The 26,912-nt window shown below is 39.1% G+C and overlaps 1 protein-coding gene across 4 annotated transcripts in view; it reads left to right on the top strand.

The window, feature by feature from the left end:
* Bdp1 (B double prime 1, subunit of RNA polymerase III transcription initiation factor IIIB) overlaps positions 1–26,912 on the top strand; it is a 94,749-nt gene that overhangs the window by 54,109 nt on the left and 13,728 nt on the right. For 3 of the 4 annotated variants that reach the window (XM_052159355.1, XM_052159356.1, XM_052159357.1), the window contains exons 22-34: positions 553–698; positions 2,432–2,639; positions 2,875–3,062; positions 3,929–4,313; positions 7,097–7,219; positions 9,078–9,114; positions 9,514–9,606; positions 10,906–11,131; positions 11,656–11,816; positions 14,591–14,741; positions 15,600–15,768; positions 18,471–18,531; positions 19,040–19,226. In XM_052159355.1, the coding sequence (XP_052015315.1) occupies positions 553–698; positions 2,432–2,639; positions 2,875–3,062; positions 3,929–4,313; positions 7,097–7,219; positions 9,078–9,114; positions 9,514–9,606; positions 10,906–11,131; positions 11,656–11,816; positions 14,591–14,741; positions 15,600–15,768; positions 18,471–18,531; positions 19,040–19,226 (2,135 nt within the window). Of the gene's footprint in view, positions 1–552; positions 699–2,431; positions 2,640–2,874; positions 3,063–3,928; positions 4,314–7,096; positions 7,220–9,077; positions 9,115–9,513; positions 9,607–10,905; positions 11,132–11,655; positions 11,817–14,590; positions 14,742–15,599; positions 15,769–18,470; positions 18,532–19,039; positions 19,227–26,912 lie in introns of those variants that run through there. The other variant, XR_007973671.1, reaches the window with a different exon arrangement.

Genomic DNA, 26,912 nt, shown 5'->3' on the forward strand with positions numbered 1-26,912 from the left:
GGTGCTGGGGATGCAAACTCAGGCCCTCATATTTGTTGAGTGGGTGCCCCTACCTACCGAGTCCTCACCCCAGCCCCTCTGGGCACTTCATAGTATTTGTCTGTATGGGACTGGAGTAAATCATTACTTCTTGCTCTGAATAGGTGACCTTGTTCTGACTGTAAACCATGAATACTGGGTACCCAGTTTAGGTCATAATTTTTAAAACCTAAGTGGCTTAGGCATTTGGCACAAGGACAGTGCGTGCAGATCTTTCAGGTTCAATTCCCAGCATCCCAAAGAAGAGAAATAGAAATGGAATACTCGTTCTTTGATTAAAATGTTTTAAGACATTTTATGGTTAAATATTAAATTACATGCCAGGGGGTGGTGGATAAGACCTTTAATTTCAGCTCTCTAGGGTCAGAGGCAGGTGGCTTTCAGTGTTTGAGGCCAGCCTGGTCTATAGAGTGAGTTACAGGGCAGCCAGGGCTACAGAGAAACCCTCACGCAAAAAACAAAATGAAGTAAAAATTTAAAAAAAATCTCACTAACTCGGTTTCGTCATTTCAGGCAAACTCTTCTCAAATTGAAAATGAAGTTGCAATTGACGTGTCTTCCAGAGATTCAGAGTGCAGAGTGAATGAGAGTCAGGGCCCCGTGGCTCCTGTAGAAAACTTGAGTATTAACAAAACCAGTGTTGTACAGGAACAGATAAGGTGAGTCTTGTTTTCATGAGAAAAGCATGACCCTTGTCAAGCAGTTTTCTGATTGTTACATACTTGGTTTTATTCAAAGACACTGTGCTTTGCTGTTGAGTTTCCTGGTGCTGCTGATTGCACCCAGGCCTTTCTCCTGCCAGGCAAGTGCTCGACTACTTTATGTTCTCTGAGACAATTTTAAATCTCCCGGGCTGGCTTTACAGTTGTTTATAGGCCAGGCAAGCCATGACCCGTGACTCTGCTGTTTCAGCCTCAGTAGCGGGAATGAAACTTGTGCTAGCAGTCCTGGCTTAAAATTACCTCATTTTGTACAGGGTGCGGTGGCTTGTGCCTTGAATTTAGTTAGCACTGGGGAAGCAGAGGCAAGAGCTGTCTGAGGTCAAGTGCAGCCACAGCGTGAATGTAGAGAAACCCTGCCTCACAAGCAGCCCTGCCTCACAAGCAGCCCTGCCTCACAAGCAGCCCTGCCTCACAAGCAGCCCTGCCTCACAAGCAGCCCTGCCTCACAAGCAGCCCAAACCCAGCTTGTTCCTCATCTGTAGGCTCATCATGTTGTTGCCCCTTTGAACTTAGTACTATTTTAATCTTAACTATGCTTTAAAGGGTGTTTCGTTATTTTGTGGAGAGGGGTGTGGTCAGGTGACAGCTTTCAGGAGTTCATTCTCTCCCTTCCCCTTGTGGGAACTGAACTTACCTTGTCAGCCTTAGTGGCAAGTGCCTTTACCCCCCGGGCCAGCCCCATCCTTAAATACGTTCTCAGAGTCCCGTGTAATGGCATTTTACTTGTAGCTAATGGCTCTACTACTGAGCTACATCCTCAGCAGCCCTGAGATGTATTAGCCAGCATCATAATCATTGAACTTACAAATTTCCTTCATGTTTCCAAACAAAATGGTTAGTAGGATTAGTATCACTTTTCTGTGTATTTTGGGGATTAGTTTCTGATGGATGAAAACACACACACACACACACACACACACACACACTCTTATGTTTGTTTGTTTTGTGTGTGTCCTGGGGATTGAACCCAGTGACTTACAGTCCTATCTAGTGAGTTACCTGCCACTGAGCTACACTCTTATCCCTGAATTTATTTTTTGAGCATTCTAATTCAGATCCTAGCCAGTTACTGAGAAATTTCCAGAAGTGCTGAGGTAGTCCAGCTACCTTGGGAGTTTTGGCTTTCTTTGAATCTTTCAACTATGTTTTTTTTTTTTTTTGAAATGGCTTATGCTAACCTTAAGACACTACAAGATCTTCCCATGAGCTTTGAGGAATGAGGTATGATAAAACTGTCCAGTAAGACCATTGTGTATTAATTTGTTCATGGGTAGGATCCTATTTGAGGCTTTTACTTAAAGTGCTCTTATGAAACCTGTGTTCAGTTACTGTGGCAAATATGTTGTGTCTGATTTTTTTCCTTTTGTAAATTAAAGTTATATGGAACTAGGTTAGAACTAGTGAAGAAAAGAAAGATTTCTATAAAGATACTATACTACTATAGAAAGATACTATAAACTGTTTCCCAGGCTACATAGAAAATGTAAGTTATAACAGCCTTTTATGGTTTATTTCAGATATAAAATGCAATGTTTCATTTTTCGTGCTCTGTTTTATTTCCACTTTATATATAATCCTTTGAACTTAACATCAATTTGAATCCAGAATTCTTTAATGTTGTTACATTGATGGAGAGTTTTGGTCTTCGCCATAATTGTACTTCATTCTAGGCATGAAAATAAACGGAATGTTCCTAGTCCAGCACTGCTGATAAGAAGGCGGTTCCAAAAGGCTAAGCCAAATTTAGGAGGAGCACGCCATAAGGGTGAGCAACCAGGTGGAGAAAAAGGCCAGACAGACGAGAGTGCAGCACTAACACCAGACGATCGCCTGCCGCAGAAAGGGGTTGGTGACACCCAGCTTTCTCTACAAGCAACGGTGAGTCTGCTGTGCCAGGCCATGACGGAGAGAGCAGTGCACAAACTCTCTTTGGTGCCGCACATACTTCCCTGAAAAGTGAGCGATGTCACAGCTTGTACAGATTTGCAAATTGACCACCTGTGGCTTTTAATGTTTAGGAGATTAGGCCAGACTGCTAAATCGTGTTGATATAGATTGTGTTCATCGTAATATTATCCTTTTTTGTTTGTTTTGTTTTGTTTTTTAATTTAAGGAAAAGACAGAGATGCCTTTGGAGGTTTCAGTGAGAAAAGAGTGTGTACATTCTGAAGAGTGGAGTTCTGATAGAGATGATGCTCAGCCAAAAGCCGGCCCGCCAGGGGGTACCGGGGGTGAAATGGGGGAGGGGCAACCTGCGTCCTCCTCAGGGCTTGAAGAGCAGAGTCTCAGGAAACAAGTTAGGTAAGTGTTTATTTTAGAGACTCAGAATAAGAAGGAAAAGCACTTATTTCTTAAAGAAGTTCTACCTTAATGCACTGTTTTTTATTTACAAATATTTATAACAATGTACTTTTTTTTTCTGTGCCTTACTTTGGTAATTAGAATGCTAATGCTAGTTTGACTGTAAACAATAACAAAGGGTGCTTTCATAATTTTTAAGAAAGTGGGAAGGAAATAAATAAAATGAAAAAAAAAAAACAAAAAAAAAAAAAAAAAAAAAGAAAGTGGGAAGGAACCTAAGTTCTTGAAAAATTTTATTTTCCTAATCTACATAACTACAAGATAAACCAGTACCAGTTGTTTGACTTCATAGTTATTATTGATTGGTTCCATGTATTTTATTTGTTTTTCTTTTAGTTATTTCTAATTTGGTGATTATCTTATCTAAGTCATCATATCATGGTTATTAGGCAAGGATTAAAAATTTATTATGCAAAAAACCCTTACTCTGGAATATTTCTAGATATATAAGTAAGCATTCACTCTGAATAAGATGCTAAGTAGTAGTCAGTTTCTTATTTTCATGGCATATATTTTTTAAAAGAATGGGTGGGACTAAGCATACAGTTCATGAGCACATTTGTGTATGGCTTTTGAGGCCTTAGATTCAAATCTAATGTCATAAAATGAGATGGTATAGCATCATAATCATTGTTGGGAGTTGAACTTAAAGACTTTGCATGCTGGGTAAGTGCCCTACCACTGAGCCTTAGCTCAGGGTCTTTATTTAGTGATTAGAACTAGATTTTACTTTTAACAGTCTGACTTTCATTGAGATTATCCTGGTGCTTACATGATGATAACTGTTATTTTGGTTAAACATCTAGCCGTCCACAACTGTTGAAAGAATCGAGCTCTCCCAAGACTGTACCGCATCAAAGAACAGCTCCTTCTTCCTCTGAGTGTGAGATAGATCACAGTGGGAAAAGAACACATAGGAAGATGAAACCAAATGTGACCAAAGGGCGTGGATCAAAACGAATTCGAGGTAAGACTGCTAAGAAGGAACCTAGAGCTTCCAAGTCCATGTTGGTGACTCTTCGGGCTTCTCAGAAAGAGGATGAAGATGATGCTGAGGATTTTGATTCTGACTATGAGGAAGAAACCTATCATCTTGCCCCAGAAGAATTAAACAAAGCACCAGTGTTTGTACCTGTTGGTCTCAGATCCCCTGAACCAGTTTCTGCTCAGATCGAGGAAACAATGGAAGAGGTAGTTTGTGTTTTGTTTTGTTTTTTCAATTTCTAGCACTTTCACCCCTTTAATGGATGATTATTTCTTCTCTTAGTGATTTATTAGAGTCTGAAGAGTTCTTTCTCTAAATATCCACTGTCAAAAGTAATTTATTTGGGACTTGGTGAATGCCGTAAGGAACACAGCAGAAGTGGCCTGTATGGCCAACACTCAGTTGTCATTGTCCTCACTCCACAAGGGACTCAGTTAGCTATGAAAGGAAATTGCTTATCCTTGTATCTCTAAGCTACTTAATCTGGCTTTTGACTACTTGGAAGAAAGCCTTAGCAGGTATTTTCTATTAACTCTTCACTAGGTTTTCTATGTTGTTGTTGGTAAAGAGGATAGAATCAATCTCTTTCCTCTTCTCTTTTTTTGTTTTTTGGTTTTGAGGCAGGGTCTCATGTATCTCGCATTGCATTTGGCCTTCAAACGTGCTGTGTAGTCCAGGATGACCTTGAACTTCTGATCCTCCTGGGTTCACCTTTCCAGTGCTGGCATTACAGTCATGTGCTACTGCAACTGGTTTAAGAAATGTTGAAGATAGAATCTACGGCTTCATGTACGTGAGGCAAGGACGTTACGATAGTCCTTCCCTCCCTTCTTTCTTACTCATTTTATCACTGCCCTCCATCCAAGAGAACTTATCTTCTAAAACTGCAACTCTTGTTTTTCCTACAGCCTAGGTTGACCAGAATTTCTAATCCTCCTACATCTGCCTCCCGAATGCTGGAATTACAGGTGTGAGGTGCTGGAGGCGGAACCTAGGGCTTTTACATAGTTGGCATAATCACTACCAACTGAGGCATATTCCCAGTCCCTTCTTCTCTGCTCTTAGTTCTTTGGGAGATAAGAAATGGATTTACTAGACTACTTGGTAATTCTGTATTTAAGGGTTTTTTGTTTTGTTTTGTTTTGTTTTTTAAAGCAAAATCCCCTGATTACATCATTTTCCATCAATTTCTCCTCTCCGTCCATTCTCACTGCTGTCTTTTTTCTCCTTTCCACTCCCTGACCTCTCATGATAAGAAATCATTCTACAGCTTCAGTATGTCCCATTTTTGGCGTTGTTTTGTTTGGTATTGGCACATGCCTTTAGTCCCAGCACTCAGGAGGCAGAGGCAGGTGGGTCTCTATGAGTCTGAGACCAGTCTGATCTACGGAGCAAGTTCTAAGATAGCCAGGGCTGTACAGAGAAACCCTGTTTCAAAAATTTTGGAAAAAAAAAATCTATAGTCATTGTACTGAAGCAGGTGTGAATTAGAAGAACACGCACTGCCTCTTTGTCTTACCCGTGGTCTCATGTTCCCGCACTGAGCTTTAAAGTTCCCTGTTCTCACTCAGTTCTCAGTCATTTAGCTGGTTAGTGGGCAGAGTTTCTGCATCGGTTTTGTATAGGGATTTAGACTACTTTGAGTCATTTGAAACAGAATCAGGAGTTGGCTAGACTGTAGTGATGATGCAGGAGACAGTTCAAGTCGTGTTATGGCACATCTGCCAGGAGAAGGTGCCATTCTTGAATCTGTAATGTTACACTTGTGAATGCAAAGAAACAATCTACCTTTAGTTTATTCAGGATTAATAATAGCATGCCAAATGTCTACAGGTAAATGAGTTGAGTAGAATTGTTGATATTAACTAATATTGAAAGTTGAAAATAAATATAGGTTTAGGTATACACCAAGAAAATACCAAAGGAAAGTTAGTTTTGTGAAGGACAGGCGATTAATACTACTTCGACTTCATCTCTACTTCCTCTCCCATGGCACTTTGGGTGAAGGCATGTTGATAGTGAAATTCACTTCCAGTAGTCAGACTTCAGGATATGTCTCTGCAGAACATCTTCAGTGGCACTGTTTTGTCCCCTCTTCTGGTGATCAAAGTTTGGGCCCTGTAGACATGAACTCTGAGATATACTCAGCCTAATCATAGTAGCAATTTTGACTCAGCAGTTGAGCAGAAACAATTTAAATTGTATTTCCATTGACCTAGAGAGATGGCTCAGCAGTTAGAGTTCTTTGTGCCCAGTCATAAGGACCACAGTTCAGATCCCAGCACCCATATCCAGCAAATTCCTGTAACTTCAGCTCCAATGGGCCAAGCAACCTCTCCTGGCCCCTGGAGGCTCACACATGTGCTCATCTTCCCTGATCCATACACACACTTACAATAAATCTTTAAAAAATAGTATTCCTCTTAACCAGCTGTCAAATAGTGTGTGAACCCACTGCTGGGTGATGAGAGAGGGGTGTTGCACTAGGAGTGATGCGCTCGGTGATAGTGTTTTTAAGCACATCAAGTCATCTCTATAATTTATGGTTGTGCACAGTTGGTTTTATGTATAGTTAACATGTGTTTTTCTTTAATAGTTGAGTCTATTGAGGGCAGGGACCAAGTATATTTAATTTGGCTTTGTATTCATGTTCTTATATGATTGTGTTTTTGAAAACATTACATAAATGTTAGGCAAATGGAAGAAATTGGGACAAAGTGAGAGGACTGTGAAATGACATGCCAGCTACTCCAAGGTTATCTATAGAAACGTTGATAACTGGTTGTAAAGCCCCAGACCCCTCAGAAATGTAATGTTCTACTTTTGCTAAGTTGTTAGTCACTAAGTATTACTTTAATTCAACTTTTAAGTTGTGTAACTGTGGCATATTTCTTCATTTTAATGTTTAATTTTACTTATTAATATAGAAAATGAGGTCTTTTAATGTTTGTAATTTGTCAGATTGAAATCATGATCCTTCTTATGACAGCTTGAGATAACCATGGACGTGCCAGACATGGGATGTGTAACTGTTGTCGAGCATCAGCTTTCACACACGGACGCAGCAACTCAGGGTGTGCAGCCAGAGAAGGCGGTGGACCCATCACCATTTGTAAGTGTCTGCGTTTATATGCTGCCTTCCGTCTGTTTACCTCCAGAGGAGTGCAGCATTGTTTTTTATAAGGTTTATTTTTTTTCCTCTCATGTGGGGAACTGTTTTTACGAAGAGTTGAAATTTTTGAATTATTTTTCAAAAGGTTTTTATTTTTGTATTTGTTTGGTAAAGCTCAATATCATCATAGACTTTTACCTCAAAATTCTGAGGTGTAAGTCTGTATTAAATAAATTACAGTAACTATACAAAACTAACTACTTTATCGTAAATACCATAGTAGAGATGGATTTTAAAAACCAACAAAAGTTATACTTGCTTTAATTTGGTGTGTGTGAGTGTTTTGCCTGCATATCTGTATGTGCACCACTTCTAGTAAGCTTTCCTACTGGATCTGAGGAGGAAACATCCTTTCCCTCCCTGATTTTATGGAATTTGGAAATACTTTGTAATTTCTTGACATCCCACCCCTGTCTTCCATTGACTTATGACAGTCTTCTATGTTTTTATCTTTTATTGACACATGGAATTAGAGCCATTATCGTATTGAATTAGGGCCAATCCTATGGTTTTGTTTAAACTGAGTACATTTATATAGACCTTTTCCAGGGAAGATACATTTATAGTATTGAAAATTTGAGATTTCATATAATTCTTTCCAGTTTGAGTGTGATTTATTTCTTTTTCTTACATTATTACCTGGCTAGAGCCTCTGTTGTAAATCAACCTAGACATGGTACAAGTGGACATTCTTTTTTTTTCCAAGGACAGAGTTTCTTTTATGTAACTCCGGTGGTTGTGGAACTAACTCTGTAGACCAGGCTGGCCTCCAACTGCACCTGCCTCTGCCTTCTGAGTGCTCAGGCTAAGGAAACCCTTCTGTGCAGATTTGTTGTGTGTTTGTCAGGAAGGAGTTTTAGACTTTGTCATGTGTAGTTTTGAGTTTTTTATTTTTGCATTGCTACAGATGTATACATTTTTTTTTGTTACCATATTGACAAGTTGTATTAACAATGGTTTGTGTGTTAAAGGAAACTTAATTCCCTGAGAATGACTTTTATGTTTTTGTGTTGTTTACTAGCATTTCAAATGTCTTTAGGTCCATATCTATAATAGCTATTATTCGTAGCATTTCAAATGTCTTTAGGTCCATATCTATAATAGCTATTATTCATGGGTTTTTGTTGTTGATGATCATGATGGTGTTAGGTGCTGAAGTCTTGTTTTTCTGACAGCCGTGGCAGGGTGCGGAGCCCACAGTGGCTGAGGTGAAGTCTTAGATACTGTGAGCTGAAGGTAGGCTGCACTGAGCATCTGCGTTCCACACATGCTGGTTCAGCTACTGGTTTTATATAGATCTTGCTGAATAGCTGTTTCTCATTTGTTTTTGCTCTTACAACCAATTCTAGGGCTATAGAAGTTTGCTTGTTGAGTCATGTGTGACAGTTGTATTGGACAGCAGGTCAGTGGAGCAGCTCCTTGTGCTTTTCTCTGGGCAGCTGTCTCCTGTCCACTCATCATTTCCTATCATTTGTTATCTTTTAACCACACAGTGTAGAAAGTTTGTGTTCACCAAAGACTTTAGTTTTTATTGGCTAAATACTGGTAGCAGAGATGAAGGATTATAACTGTGAAGATCTAAGAATAGGAGACAGATAAATCAGGAGTAAGATATAAAAGAATTTGGTCTGTAAATTACTGTTTCTGTTCTTACTTGTAAACCTTTATGGATAAACATAAATTAAAACATTTACTATCATAACTAAAAACACAGAAAGACTTGTTAATGCTTAAAAACAACAACAAAACCAGAGTATTTGTTTGGGGGAAACACTTAACATATTTTCCCTTCTTTTAGGAAATGGTCATAGATGAACAGACCCAAGAAGAACCAGGTAACTGTTAACAAAGAATTGATTAAGACTCTTTTGTTAACTGTATTGTAATGAGTAGCAGTGATGGTAGATAAGTGGGACAGTCTGCTAAAATGTAGAACAAGGACATTAACCTGCTATGTTGATAGTAGCCTGAGCTTCTCAGTACCTAACTTTAAAGGTGAGCCTAGAGTCAATTTGAAGTAACAGAGTAGTGATGTTTCCTCTGGAGCTGCAGAGCTAATATGTGGGAAGTGCTTTCAGTGTATGGCGTAAGCAGGCTGTGACTCAAGTACTTGGGATAGTGGTGTGAAGGCTGTCGCAGCTGTTTACTAGAAGACTTTGCTGAGCATAAAGTTTTCCTAAGTGAAGAGACGCCTAGAGTCATGTTTATGATTTAATGTTGGTATATTTTCTAAGGTCCCAGTGATGGAAGCACTGAAGCGGCCATAACTTTACTTACAATGGGAGATATAGTATTGCAGTCAGAGATCATTCCTGGACAGGGTGATGGTAAGTCTGGAAGATAAATCCTACCCAGAGTCAAAACCTTTAAAAGTGTGTTAACAAGGTACATGCTGAATAGCCTCCATCTTTAGGTTTTTATGTTAGAAATTGCCAGTGTTTTTCACAGAAAGAGATTGTATTATTCATAATTTTACTTAGTCTCTTCAGGTGTAGTGGCAACAATTTTGAGAGGATATAGTTGGCTTATTGAGAATAGTTTGGGGCTGGAGAGATGCTTCAGCTGTTAAAAAATACCCAAGCTCATAGCTAAAAATACAAGAATTATTTGGCTGTGCTAGAAGTCTAGCTTTTAATCTCCAGCCATTGGGAAGCAGAAGTACTCAGATCTCTGTTGAGTTTACATCCAGCCTGGTCTACATAGTGAGTTCCAGGCTAGCCAAGCTTGTCTGATGTAAAAGAGCTGGGGAGTGGGGAGTAATTTGTATTCACAGAATAGTTACCTGTAAATCCTCAACCCGTGGTAGCATTATAAACACTGGATATTGTAGGCCATTGACCACTGATCACTTTATAGATGCTTCTTTAGCAAAAGGATTCCTGCCTGAGATGGTGATCATAACTGATATAAGTCTATAAAGGTGCCAATAGTTATTGATTTATCCTACAATAGTGGGAGAAGCCAATGGAAATGCCAACTTAAGTCTTAAATACATTAATCCAACAGAAAACAATATAGTTGTTTTAGTTTTTACTTTTGTGGTACAAGGTATTGAACCCAGAGCATTGCTTGCTAGGTAAGTGCTTTATAGCTGTGCCAAATCTCCTCTCCACTTCCCAAAGCTGAAGCCTTTACTCAGTATCTTTAACTATGGCTAATTGTATTGCAGGCAGTCATTTTGACTGGTAATGGTTAATCTGCCGTTCATTTTCATAGTGTGACTTGCATTTTTCAGAGAAGTGTCTAGTTTGTGTTTCAGGCAGGGCTTCATTCTCAGGCCGGATATTTTAGTGGTGCTGGTACAAATTTCTAGTATTTAAAGTACAGTTTCCAAAAACTAGTAAATGAAGATAACCTGTTTTGAAACCATTTAGTTATATAGTTACTAAAAATAGCAAAAAGACTAGATTTTACTTAGAATACCCCAAAAATTTAGTGATAAAAATAATTGAGCTTATTACAAGTCAAATTCTTGAATGAAATATGAAATAATGAAATTAAATTTATATCCTAGTTGAACAAACTTTAATACTGAAATTAGATTTGACAGTTATTGAATGTTGAGGAATTTTATTCAAATAGCTATTAATATTGGATCAATTTTAATTTCCTATTTTCTTCTGCAGTAGGAGTTTGTGTATTTCCTGATGTTCATTCAAAGGATAAAAGTCATGTTCCTTTTAGCCCAGATAACGTAAATCAAAAAATTGTTCATGACTATCAGGAGGTTTGTTCACCTGTCATTAGTATGTCACATGCATCATTTGAAGAAAACAAGATTGTATCCAAGGAACAAAGCAATCAAGAAGCTGCTGTGATGGAAGAAGCAATGGAGGAGACTCTGCCAACCAGGTTATTTTAACATTCGATTAACAAAGAGTTAAACAGCACCAGTTTAGTTATTAGCTTCTAATAATGCTTGTATAGAGAAAGTGCTAATTCTTCACTGGTTAAAGATTATCTGGTTTGATACTGGTTTGTTAGTTTGCATATGTTTTTATGCAGTATGTTTTCTGTGTCTTTGAAGCTTAAGTGAAATAGGTTTATATAAATGTTTTACAAATATAGTCTCCATTTTCTTCTTAGGGCTGTTAGCAAACTTAACCTCTTTTTAATTTTAGCATTCAGAAATGACCATTTGCCACCAGTGCCATTTGTGGTGCTACATACCCATAATTTCAGCCTTCTGGAAGCTGAAGCCAGAGGTGGTTTGAGTTTTAGGAGCGCCTCATGTCATGTTGATACTTTGTCAAAGCAGACAGACAAGCAAACGATTACTTACCTATAATGTGGTCTCTGAATGGTGGTGTACTAACTGTATCAGTACTAGACATACACACCAAAGGGACTGATAACTTCACATCTTTTTCCTCTAGGAGTACAGCTTCTACAATGAGCACACATTTGAGAACAGAGAGTATGGTTGCTACACCCAAACCGAATTCTGAGAAGATTTTAGAGATCAGTGAGCTTGGTGGTCCTCAGGAAGCTGCTAGTCTTTGCATAATTAAAGGGACAGAAGTGGAAATTCAACGAGGTGAGTTTAATTTTTCTCTTAGAAAATTACACTGACAAAGATAGTTCAGGGGCCTGCGAGATGGCTCTGCCACACAAGTCTGTACACCTGAGTTTAATCTCTGAACCCTTCCTAAAGTAGAATGGAGAGCTGCCTCCAGCAGGTTGTTCTTTGACCTTCACTTGCTTACTGTGGCAGTGCAGCTCCTGTAATGATAAATAGTGTTCAATTGATTTTGTATGTGCAGTGTTTTGCTCACATGTATGTTCTGAGGGTGGTGAGAGCACTCCTGACTCACAGCACTCTGGAGGCAGAGGCTGTCTAAACAAAAGCATTGTGTTTGTTTAGTGAGACACGATTTGAACACAGTACAGTTTACCTATTTAAAGTTTGCAGTTCAGTGGTGTTCTGCTCATAAAACTGTATGATTATCCTAGTCAGCAGCTACTCTCCAACCTAGGCAACCACTAATTCCAACTTGTCTTTGTGCATTTGTTTATTCTAGACATGCCATGCAAATAGAAACATATATAGTTCAGTCTGGTGTTTTTCACCTAGCATCATGTTTTCAGGATTCATTTATATGGTGACATGTATAAAGTACTTTTAAAAACTTACTGTCGTGTGCATGTATAGTGTGGGACTGTGGAGATGGAGGTTAGAAGACAGCCGTGTGTAGTGGCTCCTCTCCTCCCACTATACAGGGTGCCTTTTACTCTCTAGACCTTGTTCTTTTATTGCCAAATAATACTTCTCTGCATAACTATAACACATTTTGTTTATTATCTGTTGGTGAGCATGTAGAATGTATCCGCCTTTTTCTATAATAAATAATGCTGCTATGAACATCCATGCATGCTTTTATTTCTCTTGGGCGTATACACACAGAGTAGAATTTCTGGGTCACGCAGTATTTCTCCTTGCCCCCTCCCCCAGGCTGGGGTTGAACTCAGGCTGGCACACATGCTAAGCATGCGCTCTGTCACTGAGCTTCACCTTTGGGGTAACAATTACATTGTTTTCAAGAAGATTTCAATTATTTTCCTGGCAACTTTTATATGTCATAAGGCAGTTAAATTAAAAAAAAGAGTAGTTGCATGACTTTATATGTTTAACTAGCAGTCTCTGAGAGTTTGTCTGATATTTGTCTGTCTCGTGCACATAAAACAGGATTTGACTAAGCATTCAAAGTTCACTAGGAACCTGACTGTAGTTTAGGCTGGCCTTGAACTTGTAATCTTCCTGTTTCAGTCTCCCAGAAGTGAAGAATTTTAGTTTCTGTCCCCTCCTAGACACCCAACTTTCTTAGTGGGACTGGAATTTGAACTCAGGGACCTGGTAAACAAACAATAAAGGTGCATTACATCCACAGCCCTCCAAGACAGTATTATCTTTTTATTATAACTGTCTTGATGTGAAGCAGGGTTTCATTTTTATTTTATTTTATTTATTTTATTTTATTTTATTTTATTTTATATTATGTGTATGAGTGTTTTGCCTGCATGTATGTCTGTGCACTATATTGTTATTGGGCCTGCAGAAGCCAGAGAGTATGCCAGTTTCTCTCGAACTTGATTAACAAATGTAGAAGCTGGGACTCAAATTTAGGTCTTCTGCCTGATGTGCAAGTGTTCTTAACTACTTGAGCTCTCTCATTTTTTAAATGGCCTTAATATATTGTGATGCATACATTAACTCCTACCTTCATTTCATTTTCTATTTCTTCTTGCCAAAGGTCTGATTCCTTAGGAAAATCAGTGGAAGCTATACCCTTCCTAGATTATTGAATTCAGGCTTAGAAAATCTGAATAATTAACACCATTCTGCCCCTAATTGGGGGTTCCTGATAGCTGAGATTTCCTTTCAGCCAGCAATGTCAGATAGTATATGCAGGTAGTTAATTCACTGAATCGTCACTGAATCGGCTTGAGCAGTATCCAGAAGTACAAATGTGGTCTCTCTCTCAGTTTGCCTCACTCCTCTGTCTGAGTTCACATCAATCCCCTATGTGTGATATTATTTAAAATTTTATTGCACTTATTTTGTGTGTGTGTCTGTGTATGCGTGTCTGGTGCTCCTGTACACATACCATGGTGCATGTGTGAGGATACACGGTAACTTACTGGAGTCAGTTCTTTTCACAGTTTGAGACCCAGAGGTTGACAGACTTGATGGCAACTGCTGTTATCCACCAAGCCACCTCACCTGCCACACAACTTACACCTCTCCAGGACATCTAGTGTAGTGAAATTATTAGACAGACCTTTTTGTACTTGTTTCTAATCATCTTTGGGTATGGGTTTGTCATTAGTTTTTAAATGATGTATTATTGGATGCATATGTATGAGTATGTGAGTGTGCGTATGTGTATATCTGTGTCTTATGTGTGTGTGTAGGTAGGTGTACATAAGCCACAGAGGATGTGAGACTGTCAGATGACAACTGTGGGATCAGTTTGCTCCTTTCCTGTGTGGGTTGTGAAGATTGAACAGGTCACTGTTGCCTAGCTGATGAGCCATTTTGCTAGCCAATCATTATAGCACAACTTTAATTATTATACTCTAGAACTGTTACCATAACGGTAAAACTGTTATGTTTTACTTTTCAAAATCTTGGCAAACCCCATTCTTCTGCCATGTGAATTAGCAGATTTTTGAGTATGAGAATCTTGGAGGGGGTCACCAAATCTGTTTCTTAAGAGAGAATATGTCTCTAATATAGAGATTTAGCTGTACTATTTTGAACTATATCTTAAGTGTATTTTTCTTCTCCACCCCCCCCCCTTTTTTTTAAAGAAACTGAGGGAAATGATTCCAAAGCAGTAGAATTAGAAGATGAAAGCCTTGAGCCAGTTACCACAGCAGAGACTAAAGAGCAGAGGCCGCTGCTATGTGTGCGCGATGGTGAAGGGGCCGGTGTCTCTCAGGAAGCAGTCCTCCCCGAGAGGTGAGGGGGAGGGGTGCTGCCATTCATTTTGTGCTGCGCCTTAGCCTTCACCACAGAATTCCATTGGACTTAACTTTTTTTTTAAATTGAGTATCTTCTTCATTTACATTGCCAATGGTAAAACCTTTCCCAGTTTCCCCCCTCCCAAAAGCCCCCCTCCCCAAAGATTCCCTACCCCTCCTCCGACCCCCTGCCTCCTTGTATATGCCCCTCTACCCGACATACTCCCTCCTCCCCCCCCCCACCCCCGTCTGTTTCCCTTTGTTGGGGCCTCTATTGAGCCTTTACCTGACCAAAGACCACTCCTCCCACTGATGCCCAACAAGGCATTCCTCTGCCACATTTTTGGCTGGAACCATGTGTGCCCCTTGGTTGATGGTTCAGTCCCTGGGAGTCCTGGGGCATTGTAAACTCTCTCCAGTTTACAATTCACCCAGCACAGGAAGCTCAAGAAGAAGGAGGACTTAAGTGAGGGTGCTATGGTTCCTCTGAGAAAGGGAACATAATACTCACAGGAGCAATAAGGGAGGCAATGTGTGGAGCAGAGTCTGAAGTAAAGGCCACCAGAGACTGCCTTACCTGGGGATTCATCCTATAAACAGTCACCAAACCCCGACACTACGACAAGAAGCGTGTACCAAAAGGAGCATGCCATGGCTGTCTCCAGAGGGGCCCTGCCAGAGCCTTACAAATACAGAGGCAGAAACTAGCAGCCAACTATTGGACTGGACTTGGGGTCCCCAATGGGCTTTAACATTTTTAAAGTTGAAAACATTACATAAAATGATAATACTTAGTCCTAAAAATAATTTTGTACTTGGTTGTTTGATTTAAAATAGTGTACTGAAACTATTTCAGAATTGAAGATCACGAGGAGAACTTGCAAGAGCTGCTGTTGGGTGCTGTGGTTGCTTCATCTGAGACAGGGAGGCAGACACTTGATTTAGGTCTTGGTGAGCGTGCTGCTGAAGAAGCCCTCGAAGAGAGCCCTAAAGGCAGCGGCGTGGCCCTGCTTCATGCGCCAGAGGTAAAGCAATGTTGAGTGCCATACGGGGTGTGGCTCGTACAGGGTGTGGCCCTCTCCATTCACCTTCTCAGGGCTACAGGCCTTTGATAAATACATGTTCAGCCTGTGCGGAGGCTCACACTTGTAGTCCCAGCTCTCAGGAGTAAAGACAGGTGACCCAAGTCTGGGGGCAACCTGGGTTATATAACAAGAACTGGGTTAGCCTGAGTTACATAGCAAGACCCTGTCTCAAAAACAAAACACACATTTGATCCCAGCACTTGAGAGGGAGGAGTAGACAGATCTCTGTGAATTCCAGGCCTCCCTGCTCTACACAGTGAGACCTTGTGTTTACAACAAACAAACAAAACCTCCCAAATACATGTAGGTTCTTCTAATCAGTTTCACCACTGATCCAAATGCTCTTTGGTCAGCCCCCCTTCTGCTCCTGCCAGCTCCTAAGCCAGCTGCTGACATCTGTGATCCCAGTTTTGCCTTGGGAGGAGTGGGTTGTGGACCGGGTGTGGTGACCCTGGCCTGTGTGTGCTGAGCAAAGAAGATTTCTGGAGCCCAGGGCCTTGAGGCCAGCTTTGGCTCTGCAAAAACCAGTCTCAAAAACAAAAACGGGAGCATGTTAGAACTTTTGGGGTGTTTTGATCTCTTGACCTCTCCAAGGCCATAGAACAATGATTCTCAACCTTCCTAATGCTGTTCCTCTTTAATACAGTTCCTCGTGGTGACGCCCATAATATTAATTTTTTACTTCATAGCTAATTTTGCTACTTTATATAAATATCTAATAGACAGGCTATCTAATATACATCCCCTGTGAAAGGGGTTTTGAATGACAGGTTGAGAAGCACTGTCATGGAAATATAAGTGTTATTCAGCTTTATTACAAAAGCTTGAGAAATTAATTTCTTGCATCTTAAGCTCTTAATCTTTATATTTCATTCACAGAGTGAATGTTTACTGAGCTATTATTACTATACACCGGACACTGTGGCACTGGGGCACAAAGCTTTGGGAAACATGAATAATTGAATGGTTTAATATTCAGTTGATATCTGGTGTGATAGGTTCTGTGATAGATTGGAACCAGACCCGAGTGGTGTCCTCACTATCAATCTAGTCTCTAGAAAGGAGAGGCATTAATATTGTTTTTAAAAAGTTCTTTGGATAGGAAAGTACTTGAGTTTTGAAGTACAGAATAAAGTAGCTTATCAAAAGGAAAGGAACATATTTTAAAAAATAGGAGTAACACCATTTGTTAAAGTAGAAAGTAAGGGATTTATCCACATCCAGTGTCAAGATTTGTGTTCTATGTCATCTCTACTTTTTTGCTTTAACTTTTACTTTGAGGTAATTTCAGACTTAGAAAAGTTACAAAAATCTGTAAGAACTTTCCCATTCTTTGTTTTCTTGGATTCATTGTTAATTTTCTTTTAGTTTCTTTGGCTCTTCATCATTATAGAGTGTGTGTGTGTGTGTACGGTGTACGTGTACAGGTACACACGTTAGCATGCATACACATACCATATTGCTTGTGGAGGTGTCTGTGGACAGTGCTGGAGTCCTCTCCTTTCACATAGAGGTCCTGGGGGTGAACAAGGGTCATCTGAAGCCAGCACACCAGTCCTAGGTGGTTGCATACTTTAAAATTTTAATGGCAACTGCTCAGTGGGTAAGGTAAGTGTGGCAAAATAAGTTCAGTCAAGACCCACAGAGAAGATGGACTCCCTCAAGTCTTCCTCTGACCTTTACAAAGGCTCACAGCATGTACACCACAAGTAAGCTAATAGAGGCCTAGAGAGGTGTCTCAGCAGTTAGAATGTGAATTCCTAAGCACGCACATTTGGTTCCTAGCACTCCTCTGTCAGTTGGCTCTGGCTCCTAAGGGCATCCACGTACATGGCATCTGTGCACACAGACACATAAGTAAAAATATCTTTTTTGAAAGCAGAGAGTAATGAATGTTGATACTCAGCTAGCTTTCTCCTTAAAAATTAATAAATATAATAAAACTTGATCTGTTTGAAAGTAAGTTACATACATGAGTTGTATCCATAATATCTTTACTAAGTAAAAGATGTCTTACAGTGAAGTAGCTGTGAATATTGCTGTTTTAGGTTTACATTGCAATATCTGTCATTCCTTTTCTGTAGCATAATGTGTTTCTGACATATTAGTGGAGATACTTCCTAATCACTTGGCTAGGATGGTATCTGTGAGATTCATAGGTTATAAGGACATTCCCCCCCCCCCACCCCCTTCATGTTAGGTATGTGTCCAGTGAGACCCAGCTCTTCTTATCAGTAGCTTTGGTATCTGTTGACAAGACTTGCTTGAGTCAGTTGTTGACAGTGCTTATTTCAAAATGAATGCCAAAAGATTCAAGCATTGGGAAATGACAGTCAGTTTATCGGTAGTTTGTGGAAAAGAGGAGCAGCCCACAGTGGAGGCAGAGGGCAGCTGGTCTCCACTGAGGTGTCACCTACTCAAGCATCTGTGGCATGGGGAACGTGGACTCAGTTGAGGAGTTTGGATCTCTACCCTGACCCTGAAAGATTGTGGAGTAATCACATCTGACAAGTTAATGGGGCTATTTTAAGCTTATTTAAGATAAGCCTTTAAGTTTGGAGACGCTGTCTCTTTACCATATGTCAAACAGTCAGAAACTTTCTCAAGCTTCAGTTTCTTTTCAAATTTTTTTTTAATGGCAGAGTGTACCATCTAATATTCCAGAGGCCCAACAAGAAAATACCATTCCTCAAGATGTTACAGGTATGAAAGGCTGCTGCCAGCAAAGTCATAGATAATGTATAGTACAATTTTTAATTTTAGCCTGTTGTTGTTGTTGTTGTTTTTATTGTTATTGTTATAAGGTCTTTCTTTGTAGTCCTGGGTGTTTTGGACCTTGCTAAGTAGACTAGGCTGGCCTCAAACTCACAGACATCCTCCTGCCTCTGCCTCCCTAGTACTAATATTACAAGCATATTCCACCACACCTGGCTTTCATGTAACTATGGGGGAAAACCACAAATTTAAAATTTAAAATAAGCCAGTGGCGGTCATAATATACAAATGTAAAGTTTATCAATTTTACTCAAAATTATAAATGCTTCCCATAAGATATCCTGTGTAGGCTTTAGGGGTTGTGGGATGTGTCTTTTTTTTTTTTTTTTAACTTAGTTTTGGCATTGTAAGTTACGAGAATTATTTTAGAGATGAAATAATGATTTTGTACTATTTCTTGGTTTAGCTTTTCATTGCTAACTTTTAACTTCGACAGTGAATCTATTTGCTAATGGACAGCAAGATGGAGAAGATGAACAAGCGTTCATTTTAACTTTGGTGGAGATCCCCGCCAGTGCAACACAAGAATTTGCTGACGCTTCCATGCAGTTAACACCGAGCTCTCTGCTGCCGGCTCCTATATTGGTCAGATCTGGGAGGACATCAGGAAGAGGTGACCTGAGGTACCACACTTAGCCATTTCCTAGTAACATTTCCACGTGTACACCTACACTTAATAGTACAAGTGAATGCTGCTCGTGTGAGTTCGTGTATGTGACCTTGTCTGCTCTCTGTTCTGCCCTCTTGGACTTTGGCCTGCTCCCCTCTGTCATCTGCCCTAAAATCCTTTAATGTCTACATATGAGAAAAATGTGACTGTTTTTCTGTGTAGGTTATTTCACATAGCACAGTGTTCCAGGTCTGCTCATTTTTTTGGTAGTCACAAATGTTATTTTTCCTTTTGGTTGAGTAACAAATACTTGTGTGTGTGTGTGTACATGTATGCATATGTGTACATGTCCATAACATTTTCTATATCTGTTCATCTGTTGATGGGTACTTGGCCTGATGTCATAGTTTCTATAATTTGACTGTTACTGTTACTAATAGTATTACAGTAAACATGGGTATTTGGCTGTTTGTTTTTGCACGTTGATTTCATTTCCTTCAGATCTACATGTATGTAGATCGTAAGGTAGGTCTGTCTTTAGAGTTTTGAGGATCTTCCATCAGTAGTGTATAAGTTATTCACATCATTGCCAGCATTAATTTGTTTTGCCTATTATTTTATTTTGTTCAATAACAGCTCTTTAGACTGGGCTGAGATGGTTTGATGCAGTTTTGATATTGCATTTTTTCATTAAGTTTGTTGAACTGTTGTGCTTTTGAGAAGTTGAGACCTATTATGATCAGTTGCCCACTTTTAATGTAGTTGTTGAGTTAGTGTGTACTGCTTGTATAAAGACAGATGTCTCATTATGACACTGGATACATGCAGCTATATGTGTCTGGCTATGTAGCCTGGCTTGGGTTTAGCCTTCCTGCCTTAGCCTCCTGAGTAGTGGGATTATAGGTATGATTACATAACTACCTTTTTAAAAAATTCTGTATATGGGGTAGCAAGGTGGCACAACAGGTAAAGCCACTTGTTTGCAAGCGTAATGACCTGGGTGTGGTCCCCAGAACCCACATGGTGGAAGAAAACTCTTGCAATATGTCCTCTGAACTCAACCCATGCCTCAGCACACATGCCTTCCTCCCAGCAAACAAATAAATTAGAAAAAAAATGTTTGTATATTTCTGTATTAATCTTATTGTGATAAATAGCTGCAAACAATTTTCTGTATTTCTGAGGTTTTTTTCCTACTTTGTTCCTTTCATTTGAGAAGCTCTATAATTTGATTTAATTCCATTTGTTGGTATTCCATATTGGTATATTTGTTTCCTGAGCTCTTGGAGCCACACGTTCCTCAGTGTTTCCTTCTTTTATTTTCAAAGTTCTAAGACTTACATTAAGATTTTTGATCTATTTAGTGTTGGGTGGTGTGTGGGATGAGGCAAAGGGGTTGAGGGTTTTTGTTTGGTTGGTTTGGTTTTGAGGGCTTTTAGTTTGTGTTTAGATTTATTGTATATGTGTGAGTGTTTTGCTTGCATGCATGTGTGTGTGTGTGTGTGTGTGTGTGTATGTATATATATATATGCACCTGACTCCCTTGGAGGCTAAAAGAGGGCATCGTTGGTTGTGAACTATGATGTGCTGAGAACTAAACCCAGTTCCTCTGCAAGAGCAGCAAGTGCTTTTAATGACAGAGTTCTCTCTCCAGCCCCAGAGATTCCCCACCCCCACCCCATACACACCATTTTGCTGTTTGTTACTGTGGTTCTTTAGTATATTTTGAAAACAGGTATGTTAATGCTTGCAGAGGTGCTCCTTTTTCTCAGGAGTGCTTTGGCTATTCGGGCTCTTACGTTTCTGTATGAATTTTTGTATTTTTTTCTAGTTCTGTGGAGAATGAGTTCTTTGGTATTATGAAGGAAATTGCATTGACTCGTAGATTGCTATTCTACGAGTAAACACAGATCAAAAGCAACCTGGTGGGAGGAAAGGATTTATATTTTACCTTAAAAGTTACAGTCCATCGTTGAGGGAAGTCAGAACAGGAGCTGATCACTGAACCTGAGGCAGGGGCCATAGAGGAATGCTGCTTACTGACTTATTGGGTTTGTTTTCTCAGGGGCGCCTGCCCAGAACTGACACCACTCCAGGGGCCTGGGCAATGTATCATCACTAGTTAATCAAGATATGCGTCCCAGACTTGCTGCAAGCCAATCTTAGGTATTTTCTCTGTAAAGGTAGCTTTTCCCAGATGTTCCTGACTTGGTTCATAGTGATAAAAATCTAACCAGTGTAATTGTTTTAGTTTTTAAAACTGGTTTAGCGATTTTAATTCCCTGATGCATGTCCTGGGAAGGTATTCCATCTTCTAGTATCTTTAGTTTCTCAGTGATTGACATTTTAGTCTTTAAAGTCTTTCACCTGCTGTAGGGTTTTAGGGGCTTTTTTGTTTTTGTTTTGTTTGTTTGTTTGTTGGCTGTTGTGAATGGGATTCTTTTTCTGTTTTCATTCCCAGTGAGTTTATTATTGGTATATAGAACTGTTATTGGAGCTGGGTTGTGGTAGCCCATACCTTTAATCCCAGCAGAAGCAGTGGCAGAAGCAGGTGGATCTCTGAGTTCAAGGTCAGCTGGTCTTCAGAGTGAGATACTCCAGGATATCCAGGACTATACAAAGAAACCCTGCCTTGAAGACCCCTCACCCCCAAAGAAATGTTCCTGAATTTTGTATATTTACTTTTATATGCTACTTTAGAGCATTTATTTCCCTGTTGGGAGAAGCTTTGGGTGGAATATTTAGGACTTTCTGTGTGTAGAATAGTATCATCTGCACACAGGCATAGTCTAACTTTCTTCCTTTTATTGTCTCTTTTATCTCTTTAAATTGTTACAGTTAGAGTTTCAAGTACTGTGTTAATCTGAGTGTAGTCTGTCTGGTTCCTGATCTTAGATTAAATACTTTCATTATTTTTCCATATGATAGGATGTCTGTGAATTTATCATATCTATCCTTTATTGTGTTGCAGCATCTTTCTAGACATAATCATTGAGGGGTTTTTATCATTAAGGTATATTGAATTTTATCAGACTTAAGTCTTCATCTATTGAGATGGTTATGTAATATTTATTCTTGATTATATTTATGTGCTGTTATTGATTAATGATATTAGACTATCCTCACTCTTTGGAATGAAATTCTCTAGATCATGGTATGCAATCTGTAAGATTTCTTTTCAGCTGAATAAATATAGATTAAGGAAAAGTGAGAAAGAACTCAAGAGAGTATGACAAGTTACAAGGGAGGATACTTATTTAATTCCATCTGCAAATATTTTATTGAAGATTTCTGTATTGTATGTAGCAAGGATGTTGGTCCACAGTTGTCTTTACTTGTGTCAGGTTTTGCAAGGTCATACTGACTTCATAGAGTGAGTTTGAACCTCGTTTTGTTCAGTAGATTGATTTCTTTTTCTTTTTTTAAATTTAATAAGATTTAGTAGTGAATTCCTTTGGTTCTAAGATCTTTATTGAATTCTTATTACTATGATCTTGACTTTGTGTTGGTTATTAATCTAGTTAAGGTTTCTTTTTTATATAGTTTCAATGCTTTATTATAGAAAAGTAGGAAGAGAGAAGGAGATAGAGAGAAAGAGAAGATGGGGGATGAGAGCTGGCCATGACCACGTGGAAAGGGCGGAAGGAATGGAGAGTGCAGGGGAACAGAGAGGGGCAAGAGAGGACAGAGAGGGGCCAAGGTTTCTTTTTTAACATATTCTCTTGCTTTGTTGTTAGCAGATCGTGTGCACCAGACATTTGTGTATTTCTTCTAGAGGTTGCAATTTATTGGCGTATAGTTTACAAAATATTCCTAAATGGTCCTTTTAATTTCAGTGGTATTGTAATAGCTCTCTTTCAGCATTTTGAGTACAGGCTTTTTCTATTCTCTGGCAAAGTGTCTGCTTTATTTCACTGATCCTTTCTTTCACTTTCTATCTTCCGTTGCTGCCTTCAGTTACTGTCTTCCTAAAGCCTTACTTGCACACTGTAATTTGATGGGTTTGTTTGTTTGTTTGTTGTTATGTGTGTATGTAGGTCAGAATACAACTTAGCTTTTGAGACAGTCTGGCCTGGCCTTCACCAAACAGGCCAGTCTTGCTAGTCAGTCAACCCCAGCGATGCGCCTTTGTGTGCCTCTCCAGCCCTGGGTTGGAATACCCGCATGCCACAGGACCCAGCCGTTTTTATGTGACTTCTAACACTGACTTCGTGCTCTCAGGCCAGCTACTTTGCCAGTTGTGCTATGCCTCCAGCCCTGTTTTCTTTTTAATGTTAATTTAACTGTCTTAGCTATATTCTGCTTGGTACAACTTTTTTTATATAGAAACTGGAATTACAGATGGATAATAACTACTGTGTGTGTGCTAGAAACTAAACCCAGGTCTTCAAGAACAAGTATTCTCAATTTCTTTCTTTCTTTCTCCTCCTCCTCCTCTTTGTTTTAAATTTTAGACAGAGTCTTCCTATGTACTCTTGGCAGTTCTGGAACTCTTATGTCGTTCAGTCTAACCTCAAAATCACCAGAGCTGCTTCTGCCTCTGCCTCTCTGCCTCTCTGCCTCTGCCTGTCTGCCTCTGCCTGAGTGTTGCTATTAAAGAGGTGCAGTGTTATACCCAGCTAAGAAACAAGTACTCTTAACTGCTGAGCCTTTACTCTGTATGTTTTCAAATAAGGATCTCACTGATTTGGTTAGACAGACAGGCCAGTGTCTCAGTGCTCCTTCCCTCCACAACAGTCAAAGCTCTGAAGTCATAGACTGGAGATCTCTCCTCAGACCCTCATTCTTTTTTTTTTTTTTAATTGAAAAGGGAAGTAAAAACACTTTGTGATAAAATTAAAGATTTACATGGAAAATATGTCAGATAAACACGTTTAAATTGACAGTTTTCATGGAAAATTAAAGCGTAAAGTGGTAGACATGTAAAACATTGCTAAATTAATTGAAATATGGAATCGAAACATTTTATGATAGAATTGAAGATTTACATAAAAAAGATTTCTGATGAAATTGTAGAAAAATGTAGAAAAGCATGTTAGAATTGAAGATTATCATGGAAAATTTTATATAGGTATAATAACAGTAGGCATAAAAGTATTAAGTTCATTGAAAGTAGAATTATAAACATTTTCTGATAAACTTGAAGATTTACATGGAAAATATTTCTGATAAAATTGAAGAAATATATAGAAAACATGTTAAAATTAATGATTATCATGGGAATTATACAGATAAAATAATAGGCATAAAGTTAATTCTAAGTTGATTGAAGATGGAATTATAAACATTTTCAGATAACATTGAAGATTTACATGGAAAATATTTCTGATAAAATTCAAGAAATATATAGACAAACACGTTAAAATTGACTGTTTCATGGAAAATTTTATATATAAAATGGTAGATATAAAAACTATCTAAATTAATTGAAGGTAGAATTAGAACCACTTGTGATAAAATCCAAGATTTACATTGAAAACATTTCTGATAAAATAGGGGAAATATATAGAAAGACATTAAAATTGAAGATTATCATGAAAAATAATGCAGATAAAATGGTAGATATAAAAAATTACTAAATTAATTAAAAGGGGAATCACAAACATTTTCCAATAAAATTGAAGATTTACATGAGAAATATTGAGTCTATGTCTTTATTGGGGAGTTGAGTCCATTGTTATTAAGAGATATTAAGGAATAATGATTGTTGCTTCCTATTATTTTTGATGTTACTTTTATGTTTGTGTGGATAACTTCTTTTAGGTTTGTTGGAAGATTACTTTCTTGCATTTTCTAGGGTGTAGTTTCCCTCCTTATGTTGGCATTTTCCATCTATTATCCTTTGTAGGGCTGGATTTGTGGAGAGATATTGTGTAAATTTGGTTTTATCGTGGAATATCTTGGTTTCTCCATCTATAATGATTGAGAGTTTTGCTGGGTATAGTAGCCTGGGCTGGCATTGGTGTTCTCTTATGGTCTGTATGAGGTCTGCCCAGGATCTTCTAGCTTTCATCATCTCTGGTGAGAAGTCTGGTGTAATTCTGATAGGTCTGCCTTTATAAGTTACTTGCCCTTTTTTTCTTACTGCTTTTAATATTCTTTCTTTGTTTACTGAATTTGGTGTTTTGATTATTATGTGCCGCGAGGACTTTCTGTTCTGGTCCAGTCTGATTGGAGTTCTGAAGGCTTCTTGTATGTTCATGGGCATCTCTTTCTCTAGGTTAGGGAAGTTTTCTTTTACAATTTTGTTGAAGATATTTACTGGGCCTTTAAGATGTAAATCCTCACTCTGGTCTATACCTATAATCCTTAGGTTTGGTCTTCTCATTGTGTCCTGGATTTCCTGGATGTTTTGGGTTACCAGCTTTATGCATTTTGCATTTTCTTTGACTGTTGAGTCAATGTTTTCTATGGTGTCTTGAGCACCTGAGGTTCTTTCTTCTATCTCTTGTATTCTGTGGTTGATGCTTGCATCTATGACTCCTGAATTCTTTCCAAGGTTTTCTATCTCCAGAGATGTCTCACTTTGTGATTTCTTTACTGTTTCTACTTCCACTTTTAGATCCTGGATAGTTTTGTTCAAATCCTTCACTTGATTGTTTCTGTTTTCCTGCAATTTTTTAAGGGATTTTTATGTTTCTTCTTTAAGGGCTTCTGCCTGTTGACCCATGATCTTTTGTATTTCTTTAAGGGATTTTTGTGTTTCCTCTTTAAGGGCTTTTACCTGTTGATCGATGTTCTCCTGTACATCGATCTTTACAATCGATCTTTACAATCGATCTTTCTGTACAATTCTTTAAGGGGATTATTTAAGTCTTTCTTGAAGCCCTCTGTCAGCATCATGAGATACGATTTTAAATCCAATTCTTGTTTTTCCAGTGTGTTGGGGTATCCAGGACTTGCTGTGGTGGGAGAACTGGGTTCTGATGTTGTTGCCATGTGGCCTTGGTTTCTGTTGGTAGAGTTCTTGTGCTTGCCTTTCGCCATCTGGTGCTAGTTGGTATTGTTGTCTCTGGCTGGAGTTTATTCCTCCTGTGGGCCTGTAAGCCTGTGTCCTTACTCCTCTGAGCTCAGAAGTGAAAGCACTGCTGGGAGATCTCTCTCTCCTGGCGGGTTATGCACAGAAGACTGTGGAGTCTCCCAGCTCCCTGGTGCAAATGGTGGCAGGGAAGACTTCTGTCCCAGCTGCCCCACTAATCTTAGGCCCTGTATGTTCCTAGCTGGTCCCCTCCAGAGAGCAGGTGGAGACCTCACCTCTTGCGCTCAGAAGTGAAAGCGCTTCTGGGAGATCACTCTCTCCTGGCAGGCTGTGCACAGAAGGCTGTGGAGTCTCCCGGCTCCCTGGTGCAAATGACGGCAGGAAGACTTGTGTCCCAGCTGCTCTTGTGCCCTTATCTCAGACCCTCATTCTTGTGGTGGGTGCTTTGCTGACTAAGCCAACTCCAAAATTCCTTGATTCTAGGTATTTTTTTTTTTTATCTTTCTGATTTCTTTAGTCAAATCTTTATGCAAGTGTATTAGTAAATTTCTGTGTTTACATCCCTTTGATCTTAGTGCAACTTAATGTATTTCCTTGAGGGTGTTTTACCTGTCTGGTTGATCTGTATTATTAAGAGTTGAGTATGGAAAGACTCTTGCTGTATCTGGGCCTATCTTTCCTTTACTTCAGTGTTACTTGTCTTCACAAGTGAGTACTATG

Source organism: Apodemus sylvaticus, chromosome 16, assembly GCF_947179515.1.
Source record: "Apodemus sylvaticus chromosome 16, mApoSyl1.1, whole genome shotgun sequence".
In the NCBI taxonomy this organism is placed as follows: domain Eukaryota; kingdom Metazoa; phylum Chordata; class Mammalia; order Rodentia; family Muridae; genus Apodemus; species Apodemus sylvaticus.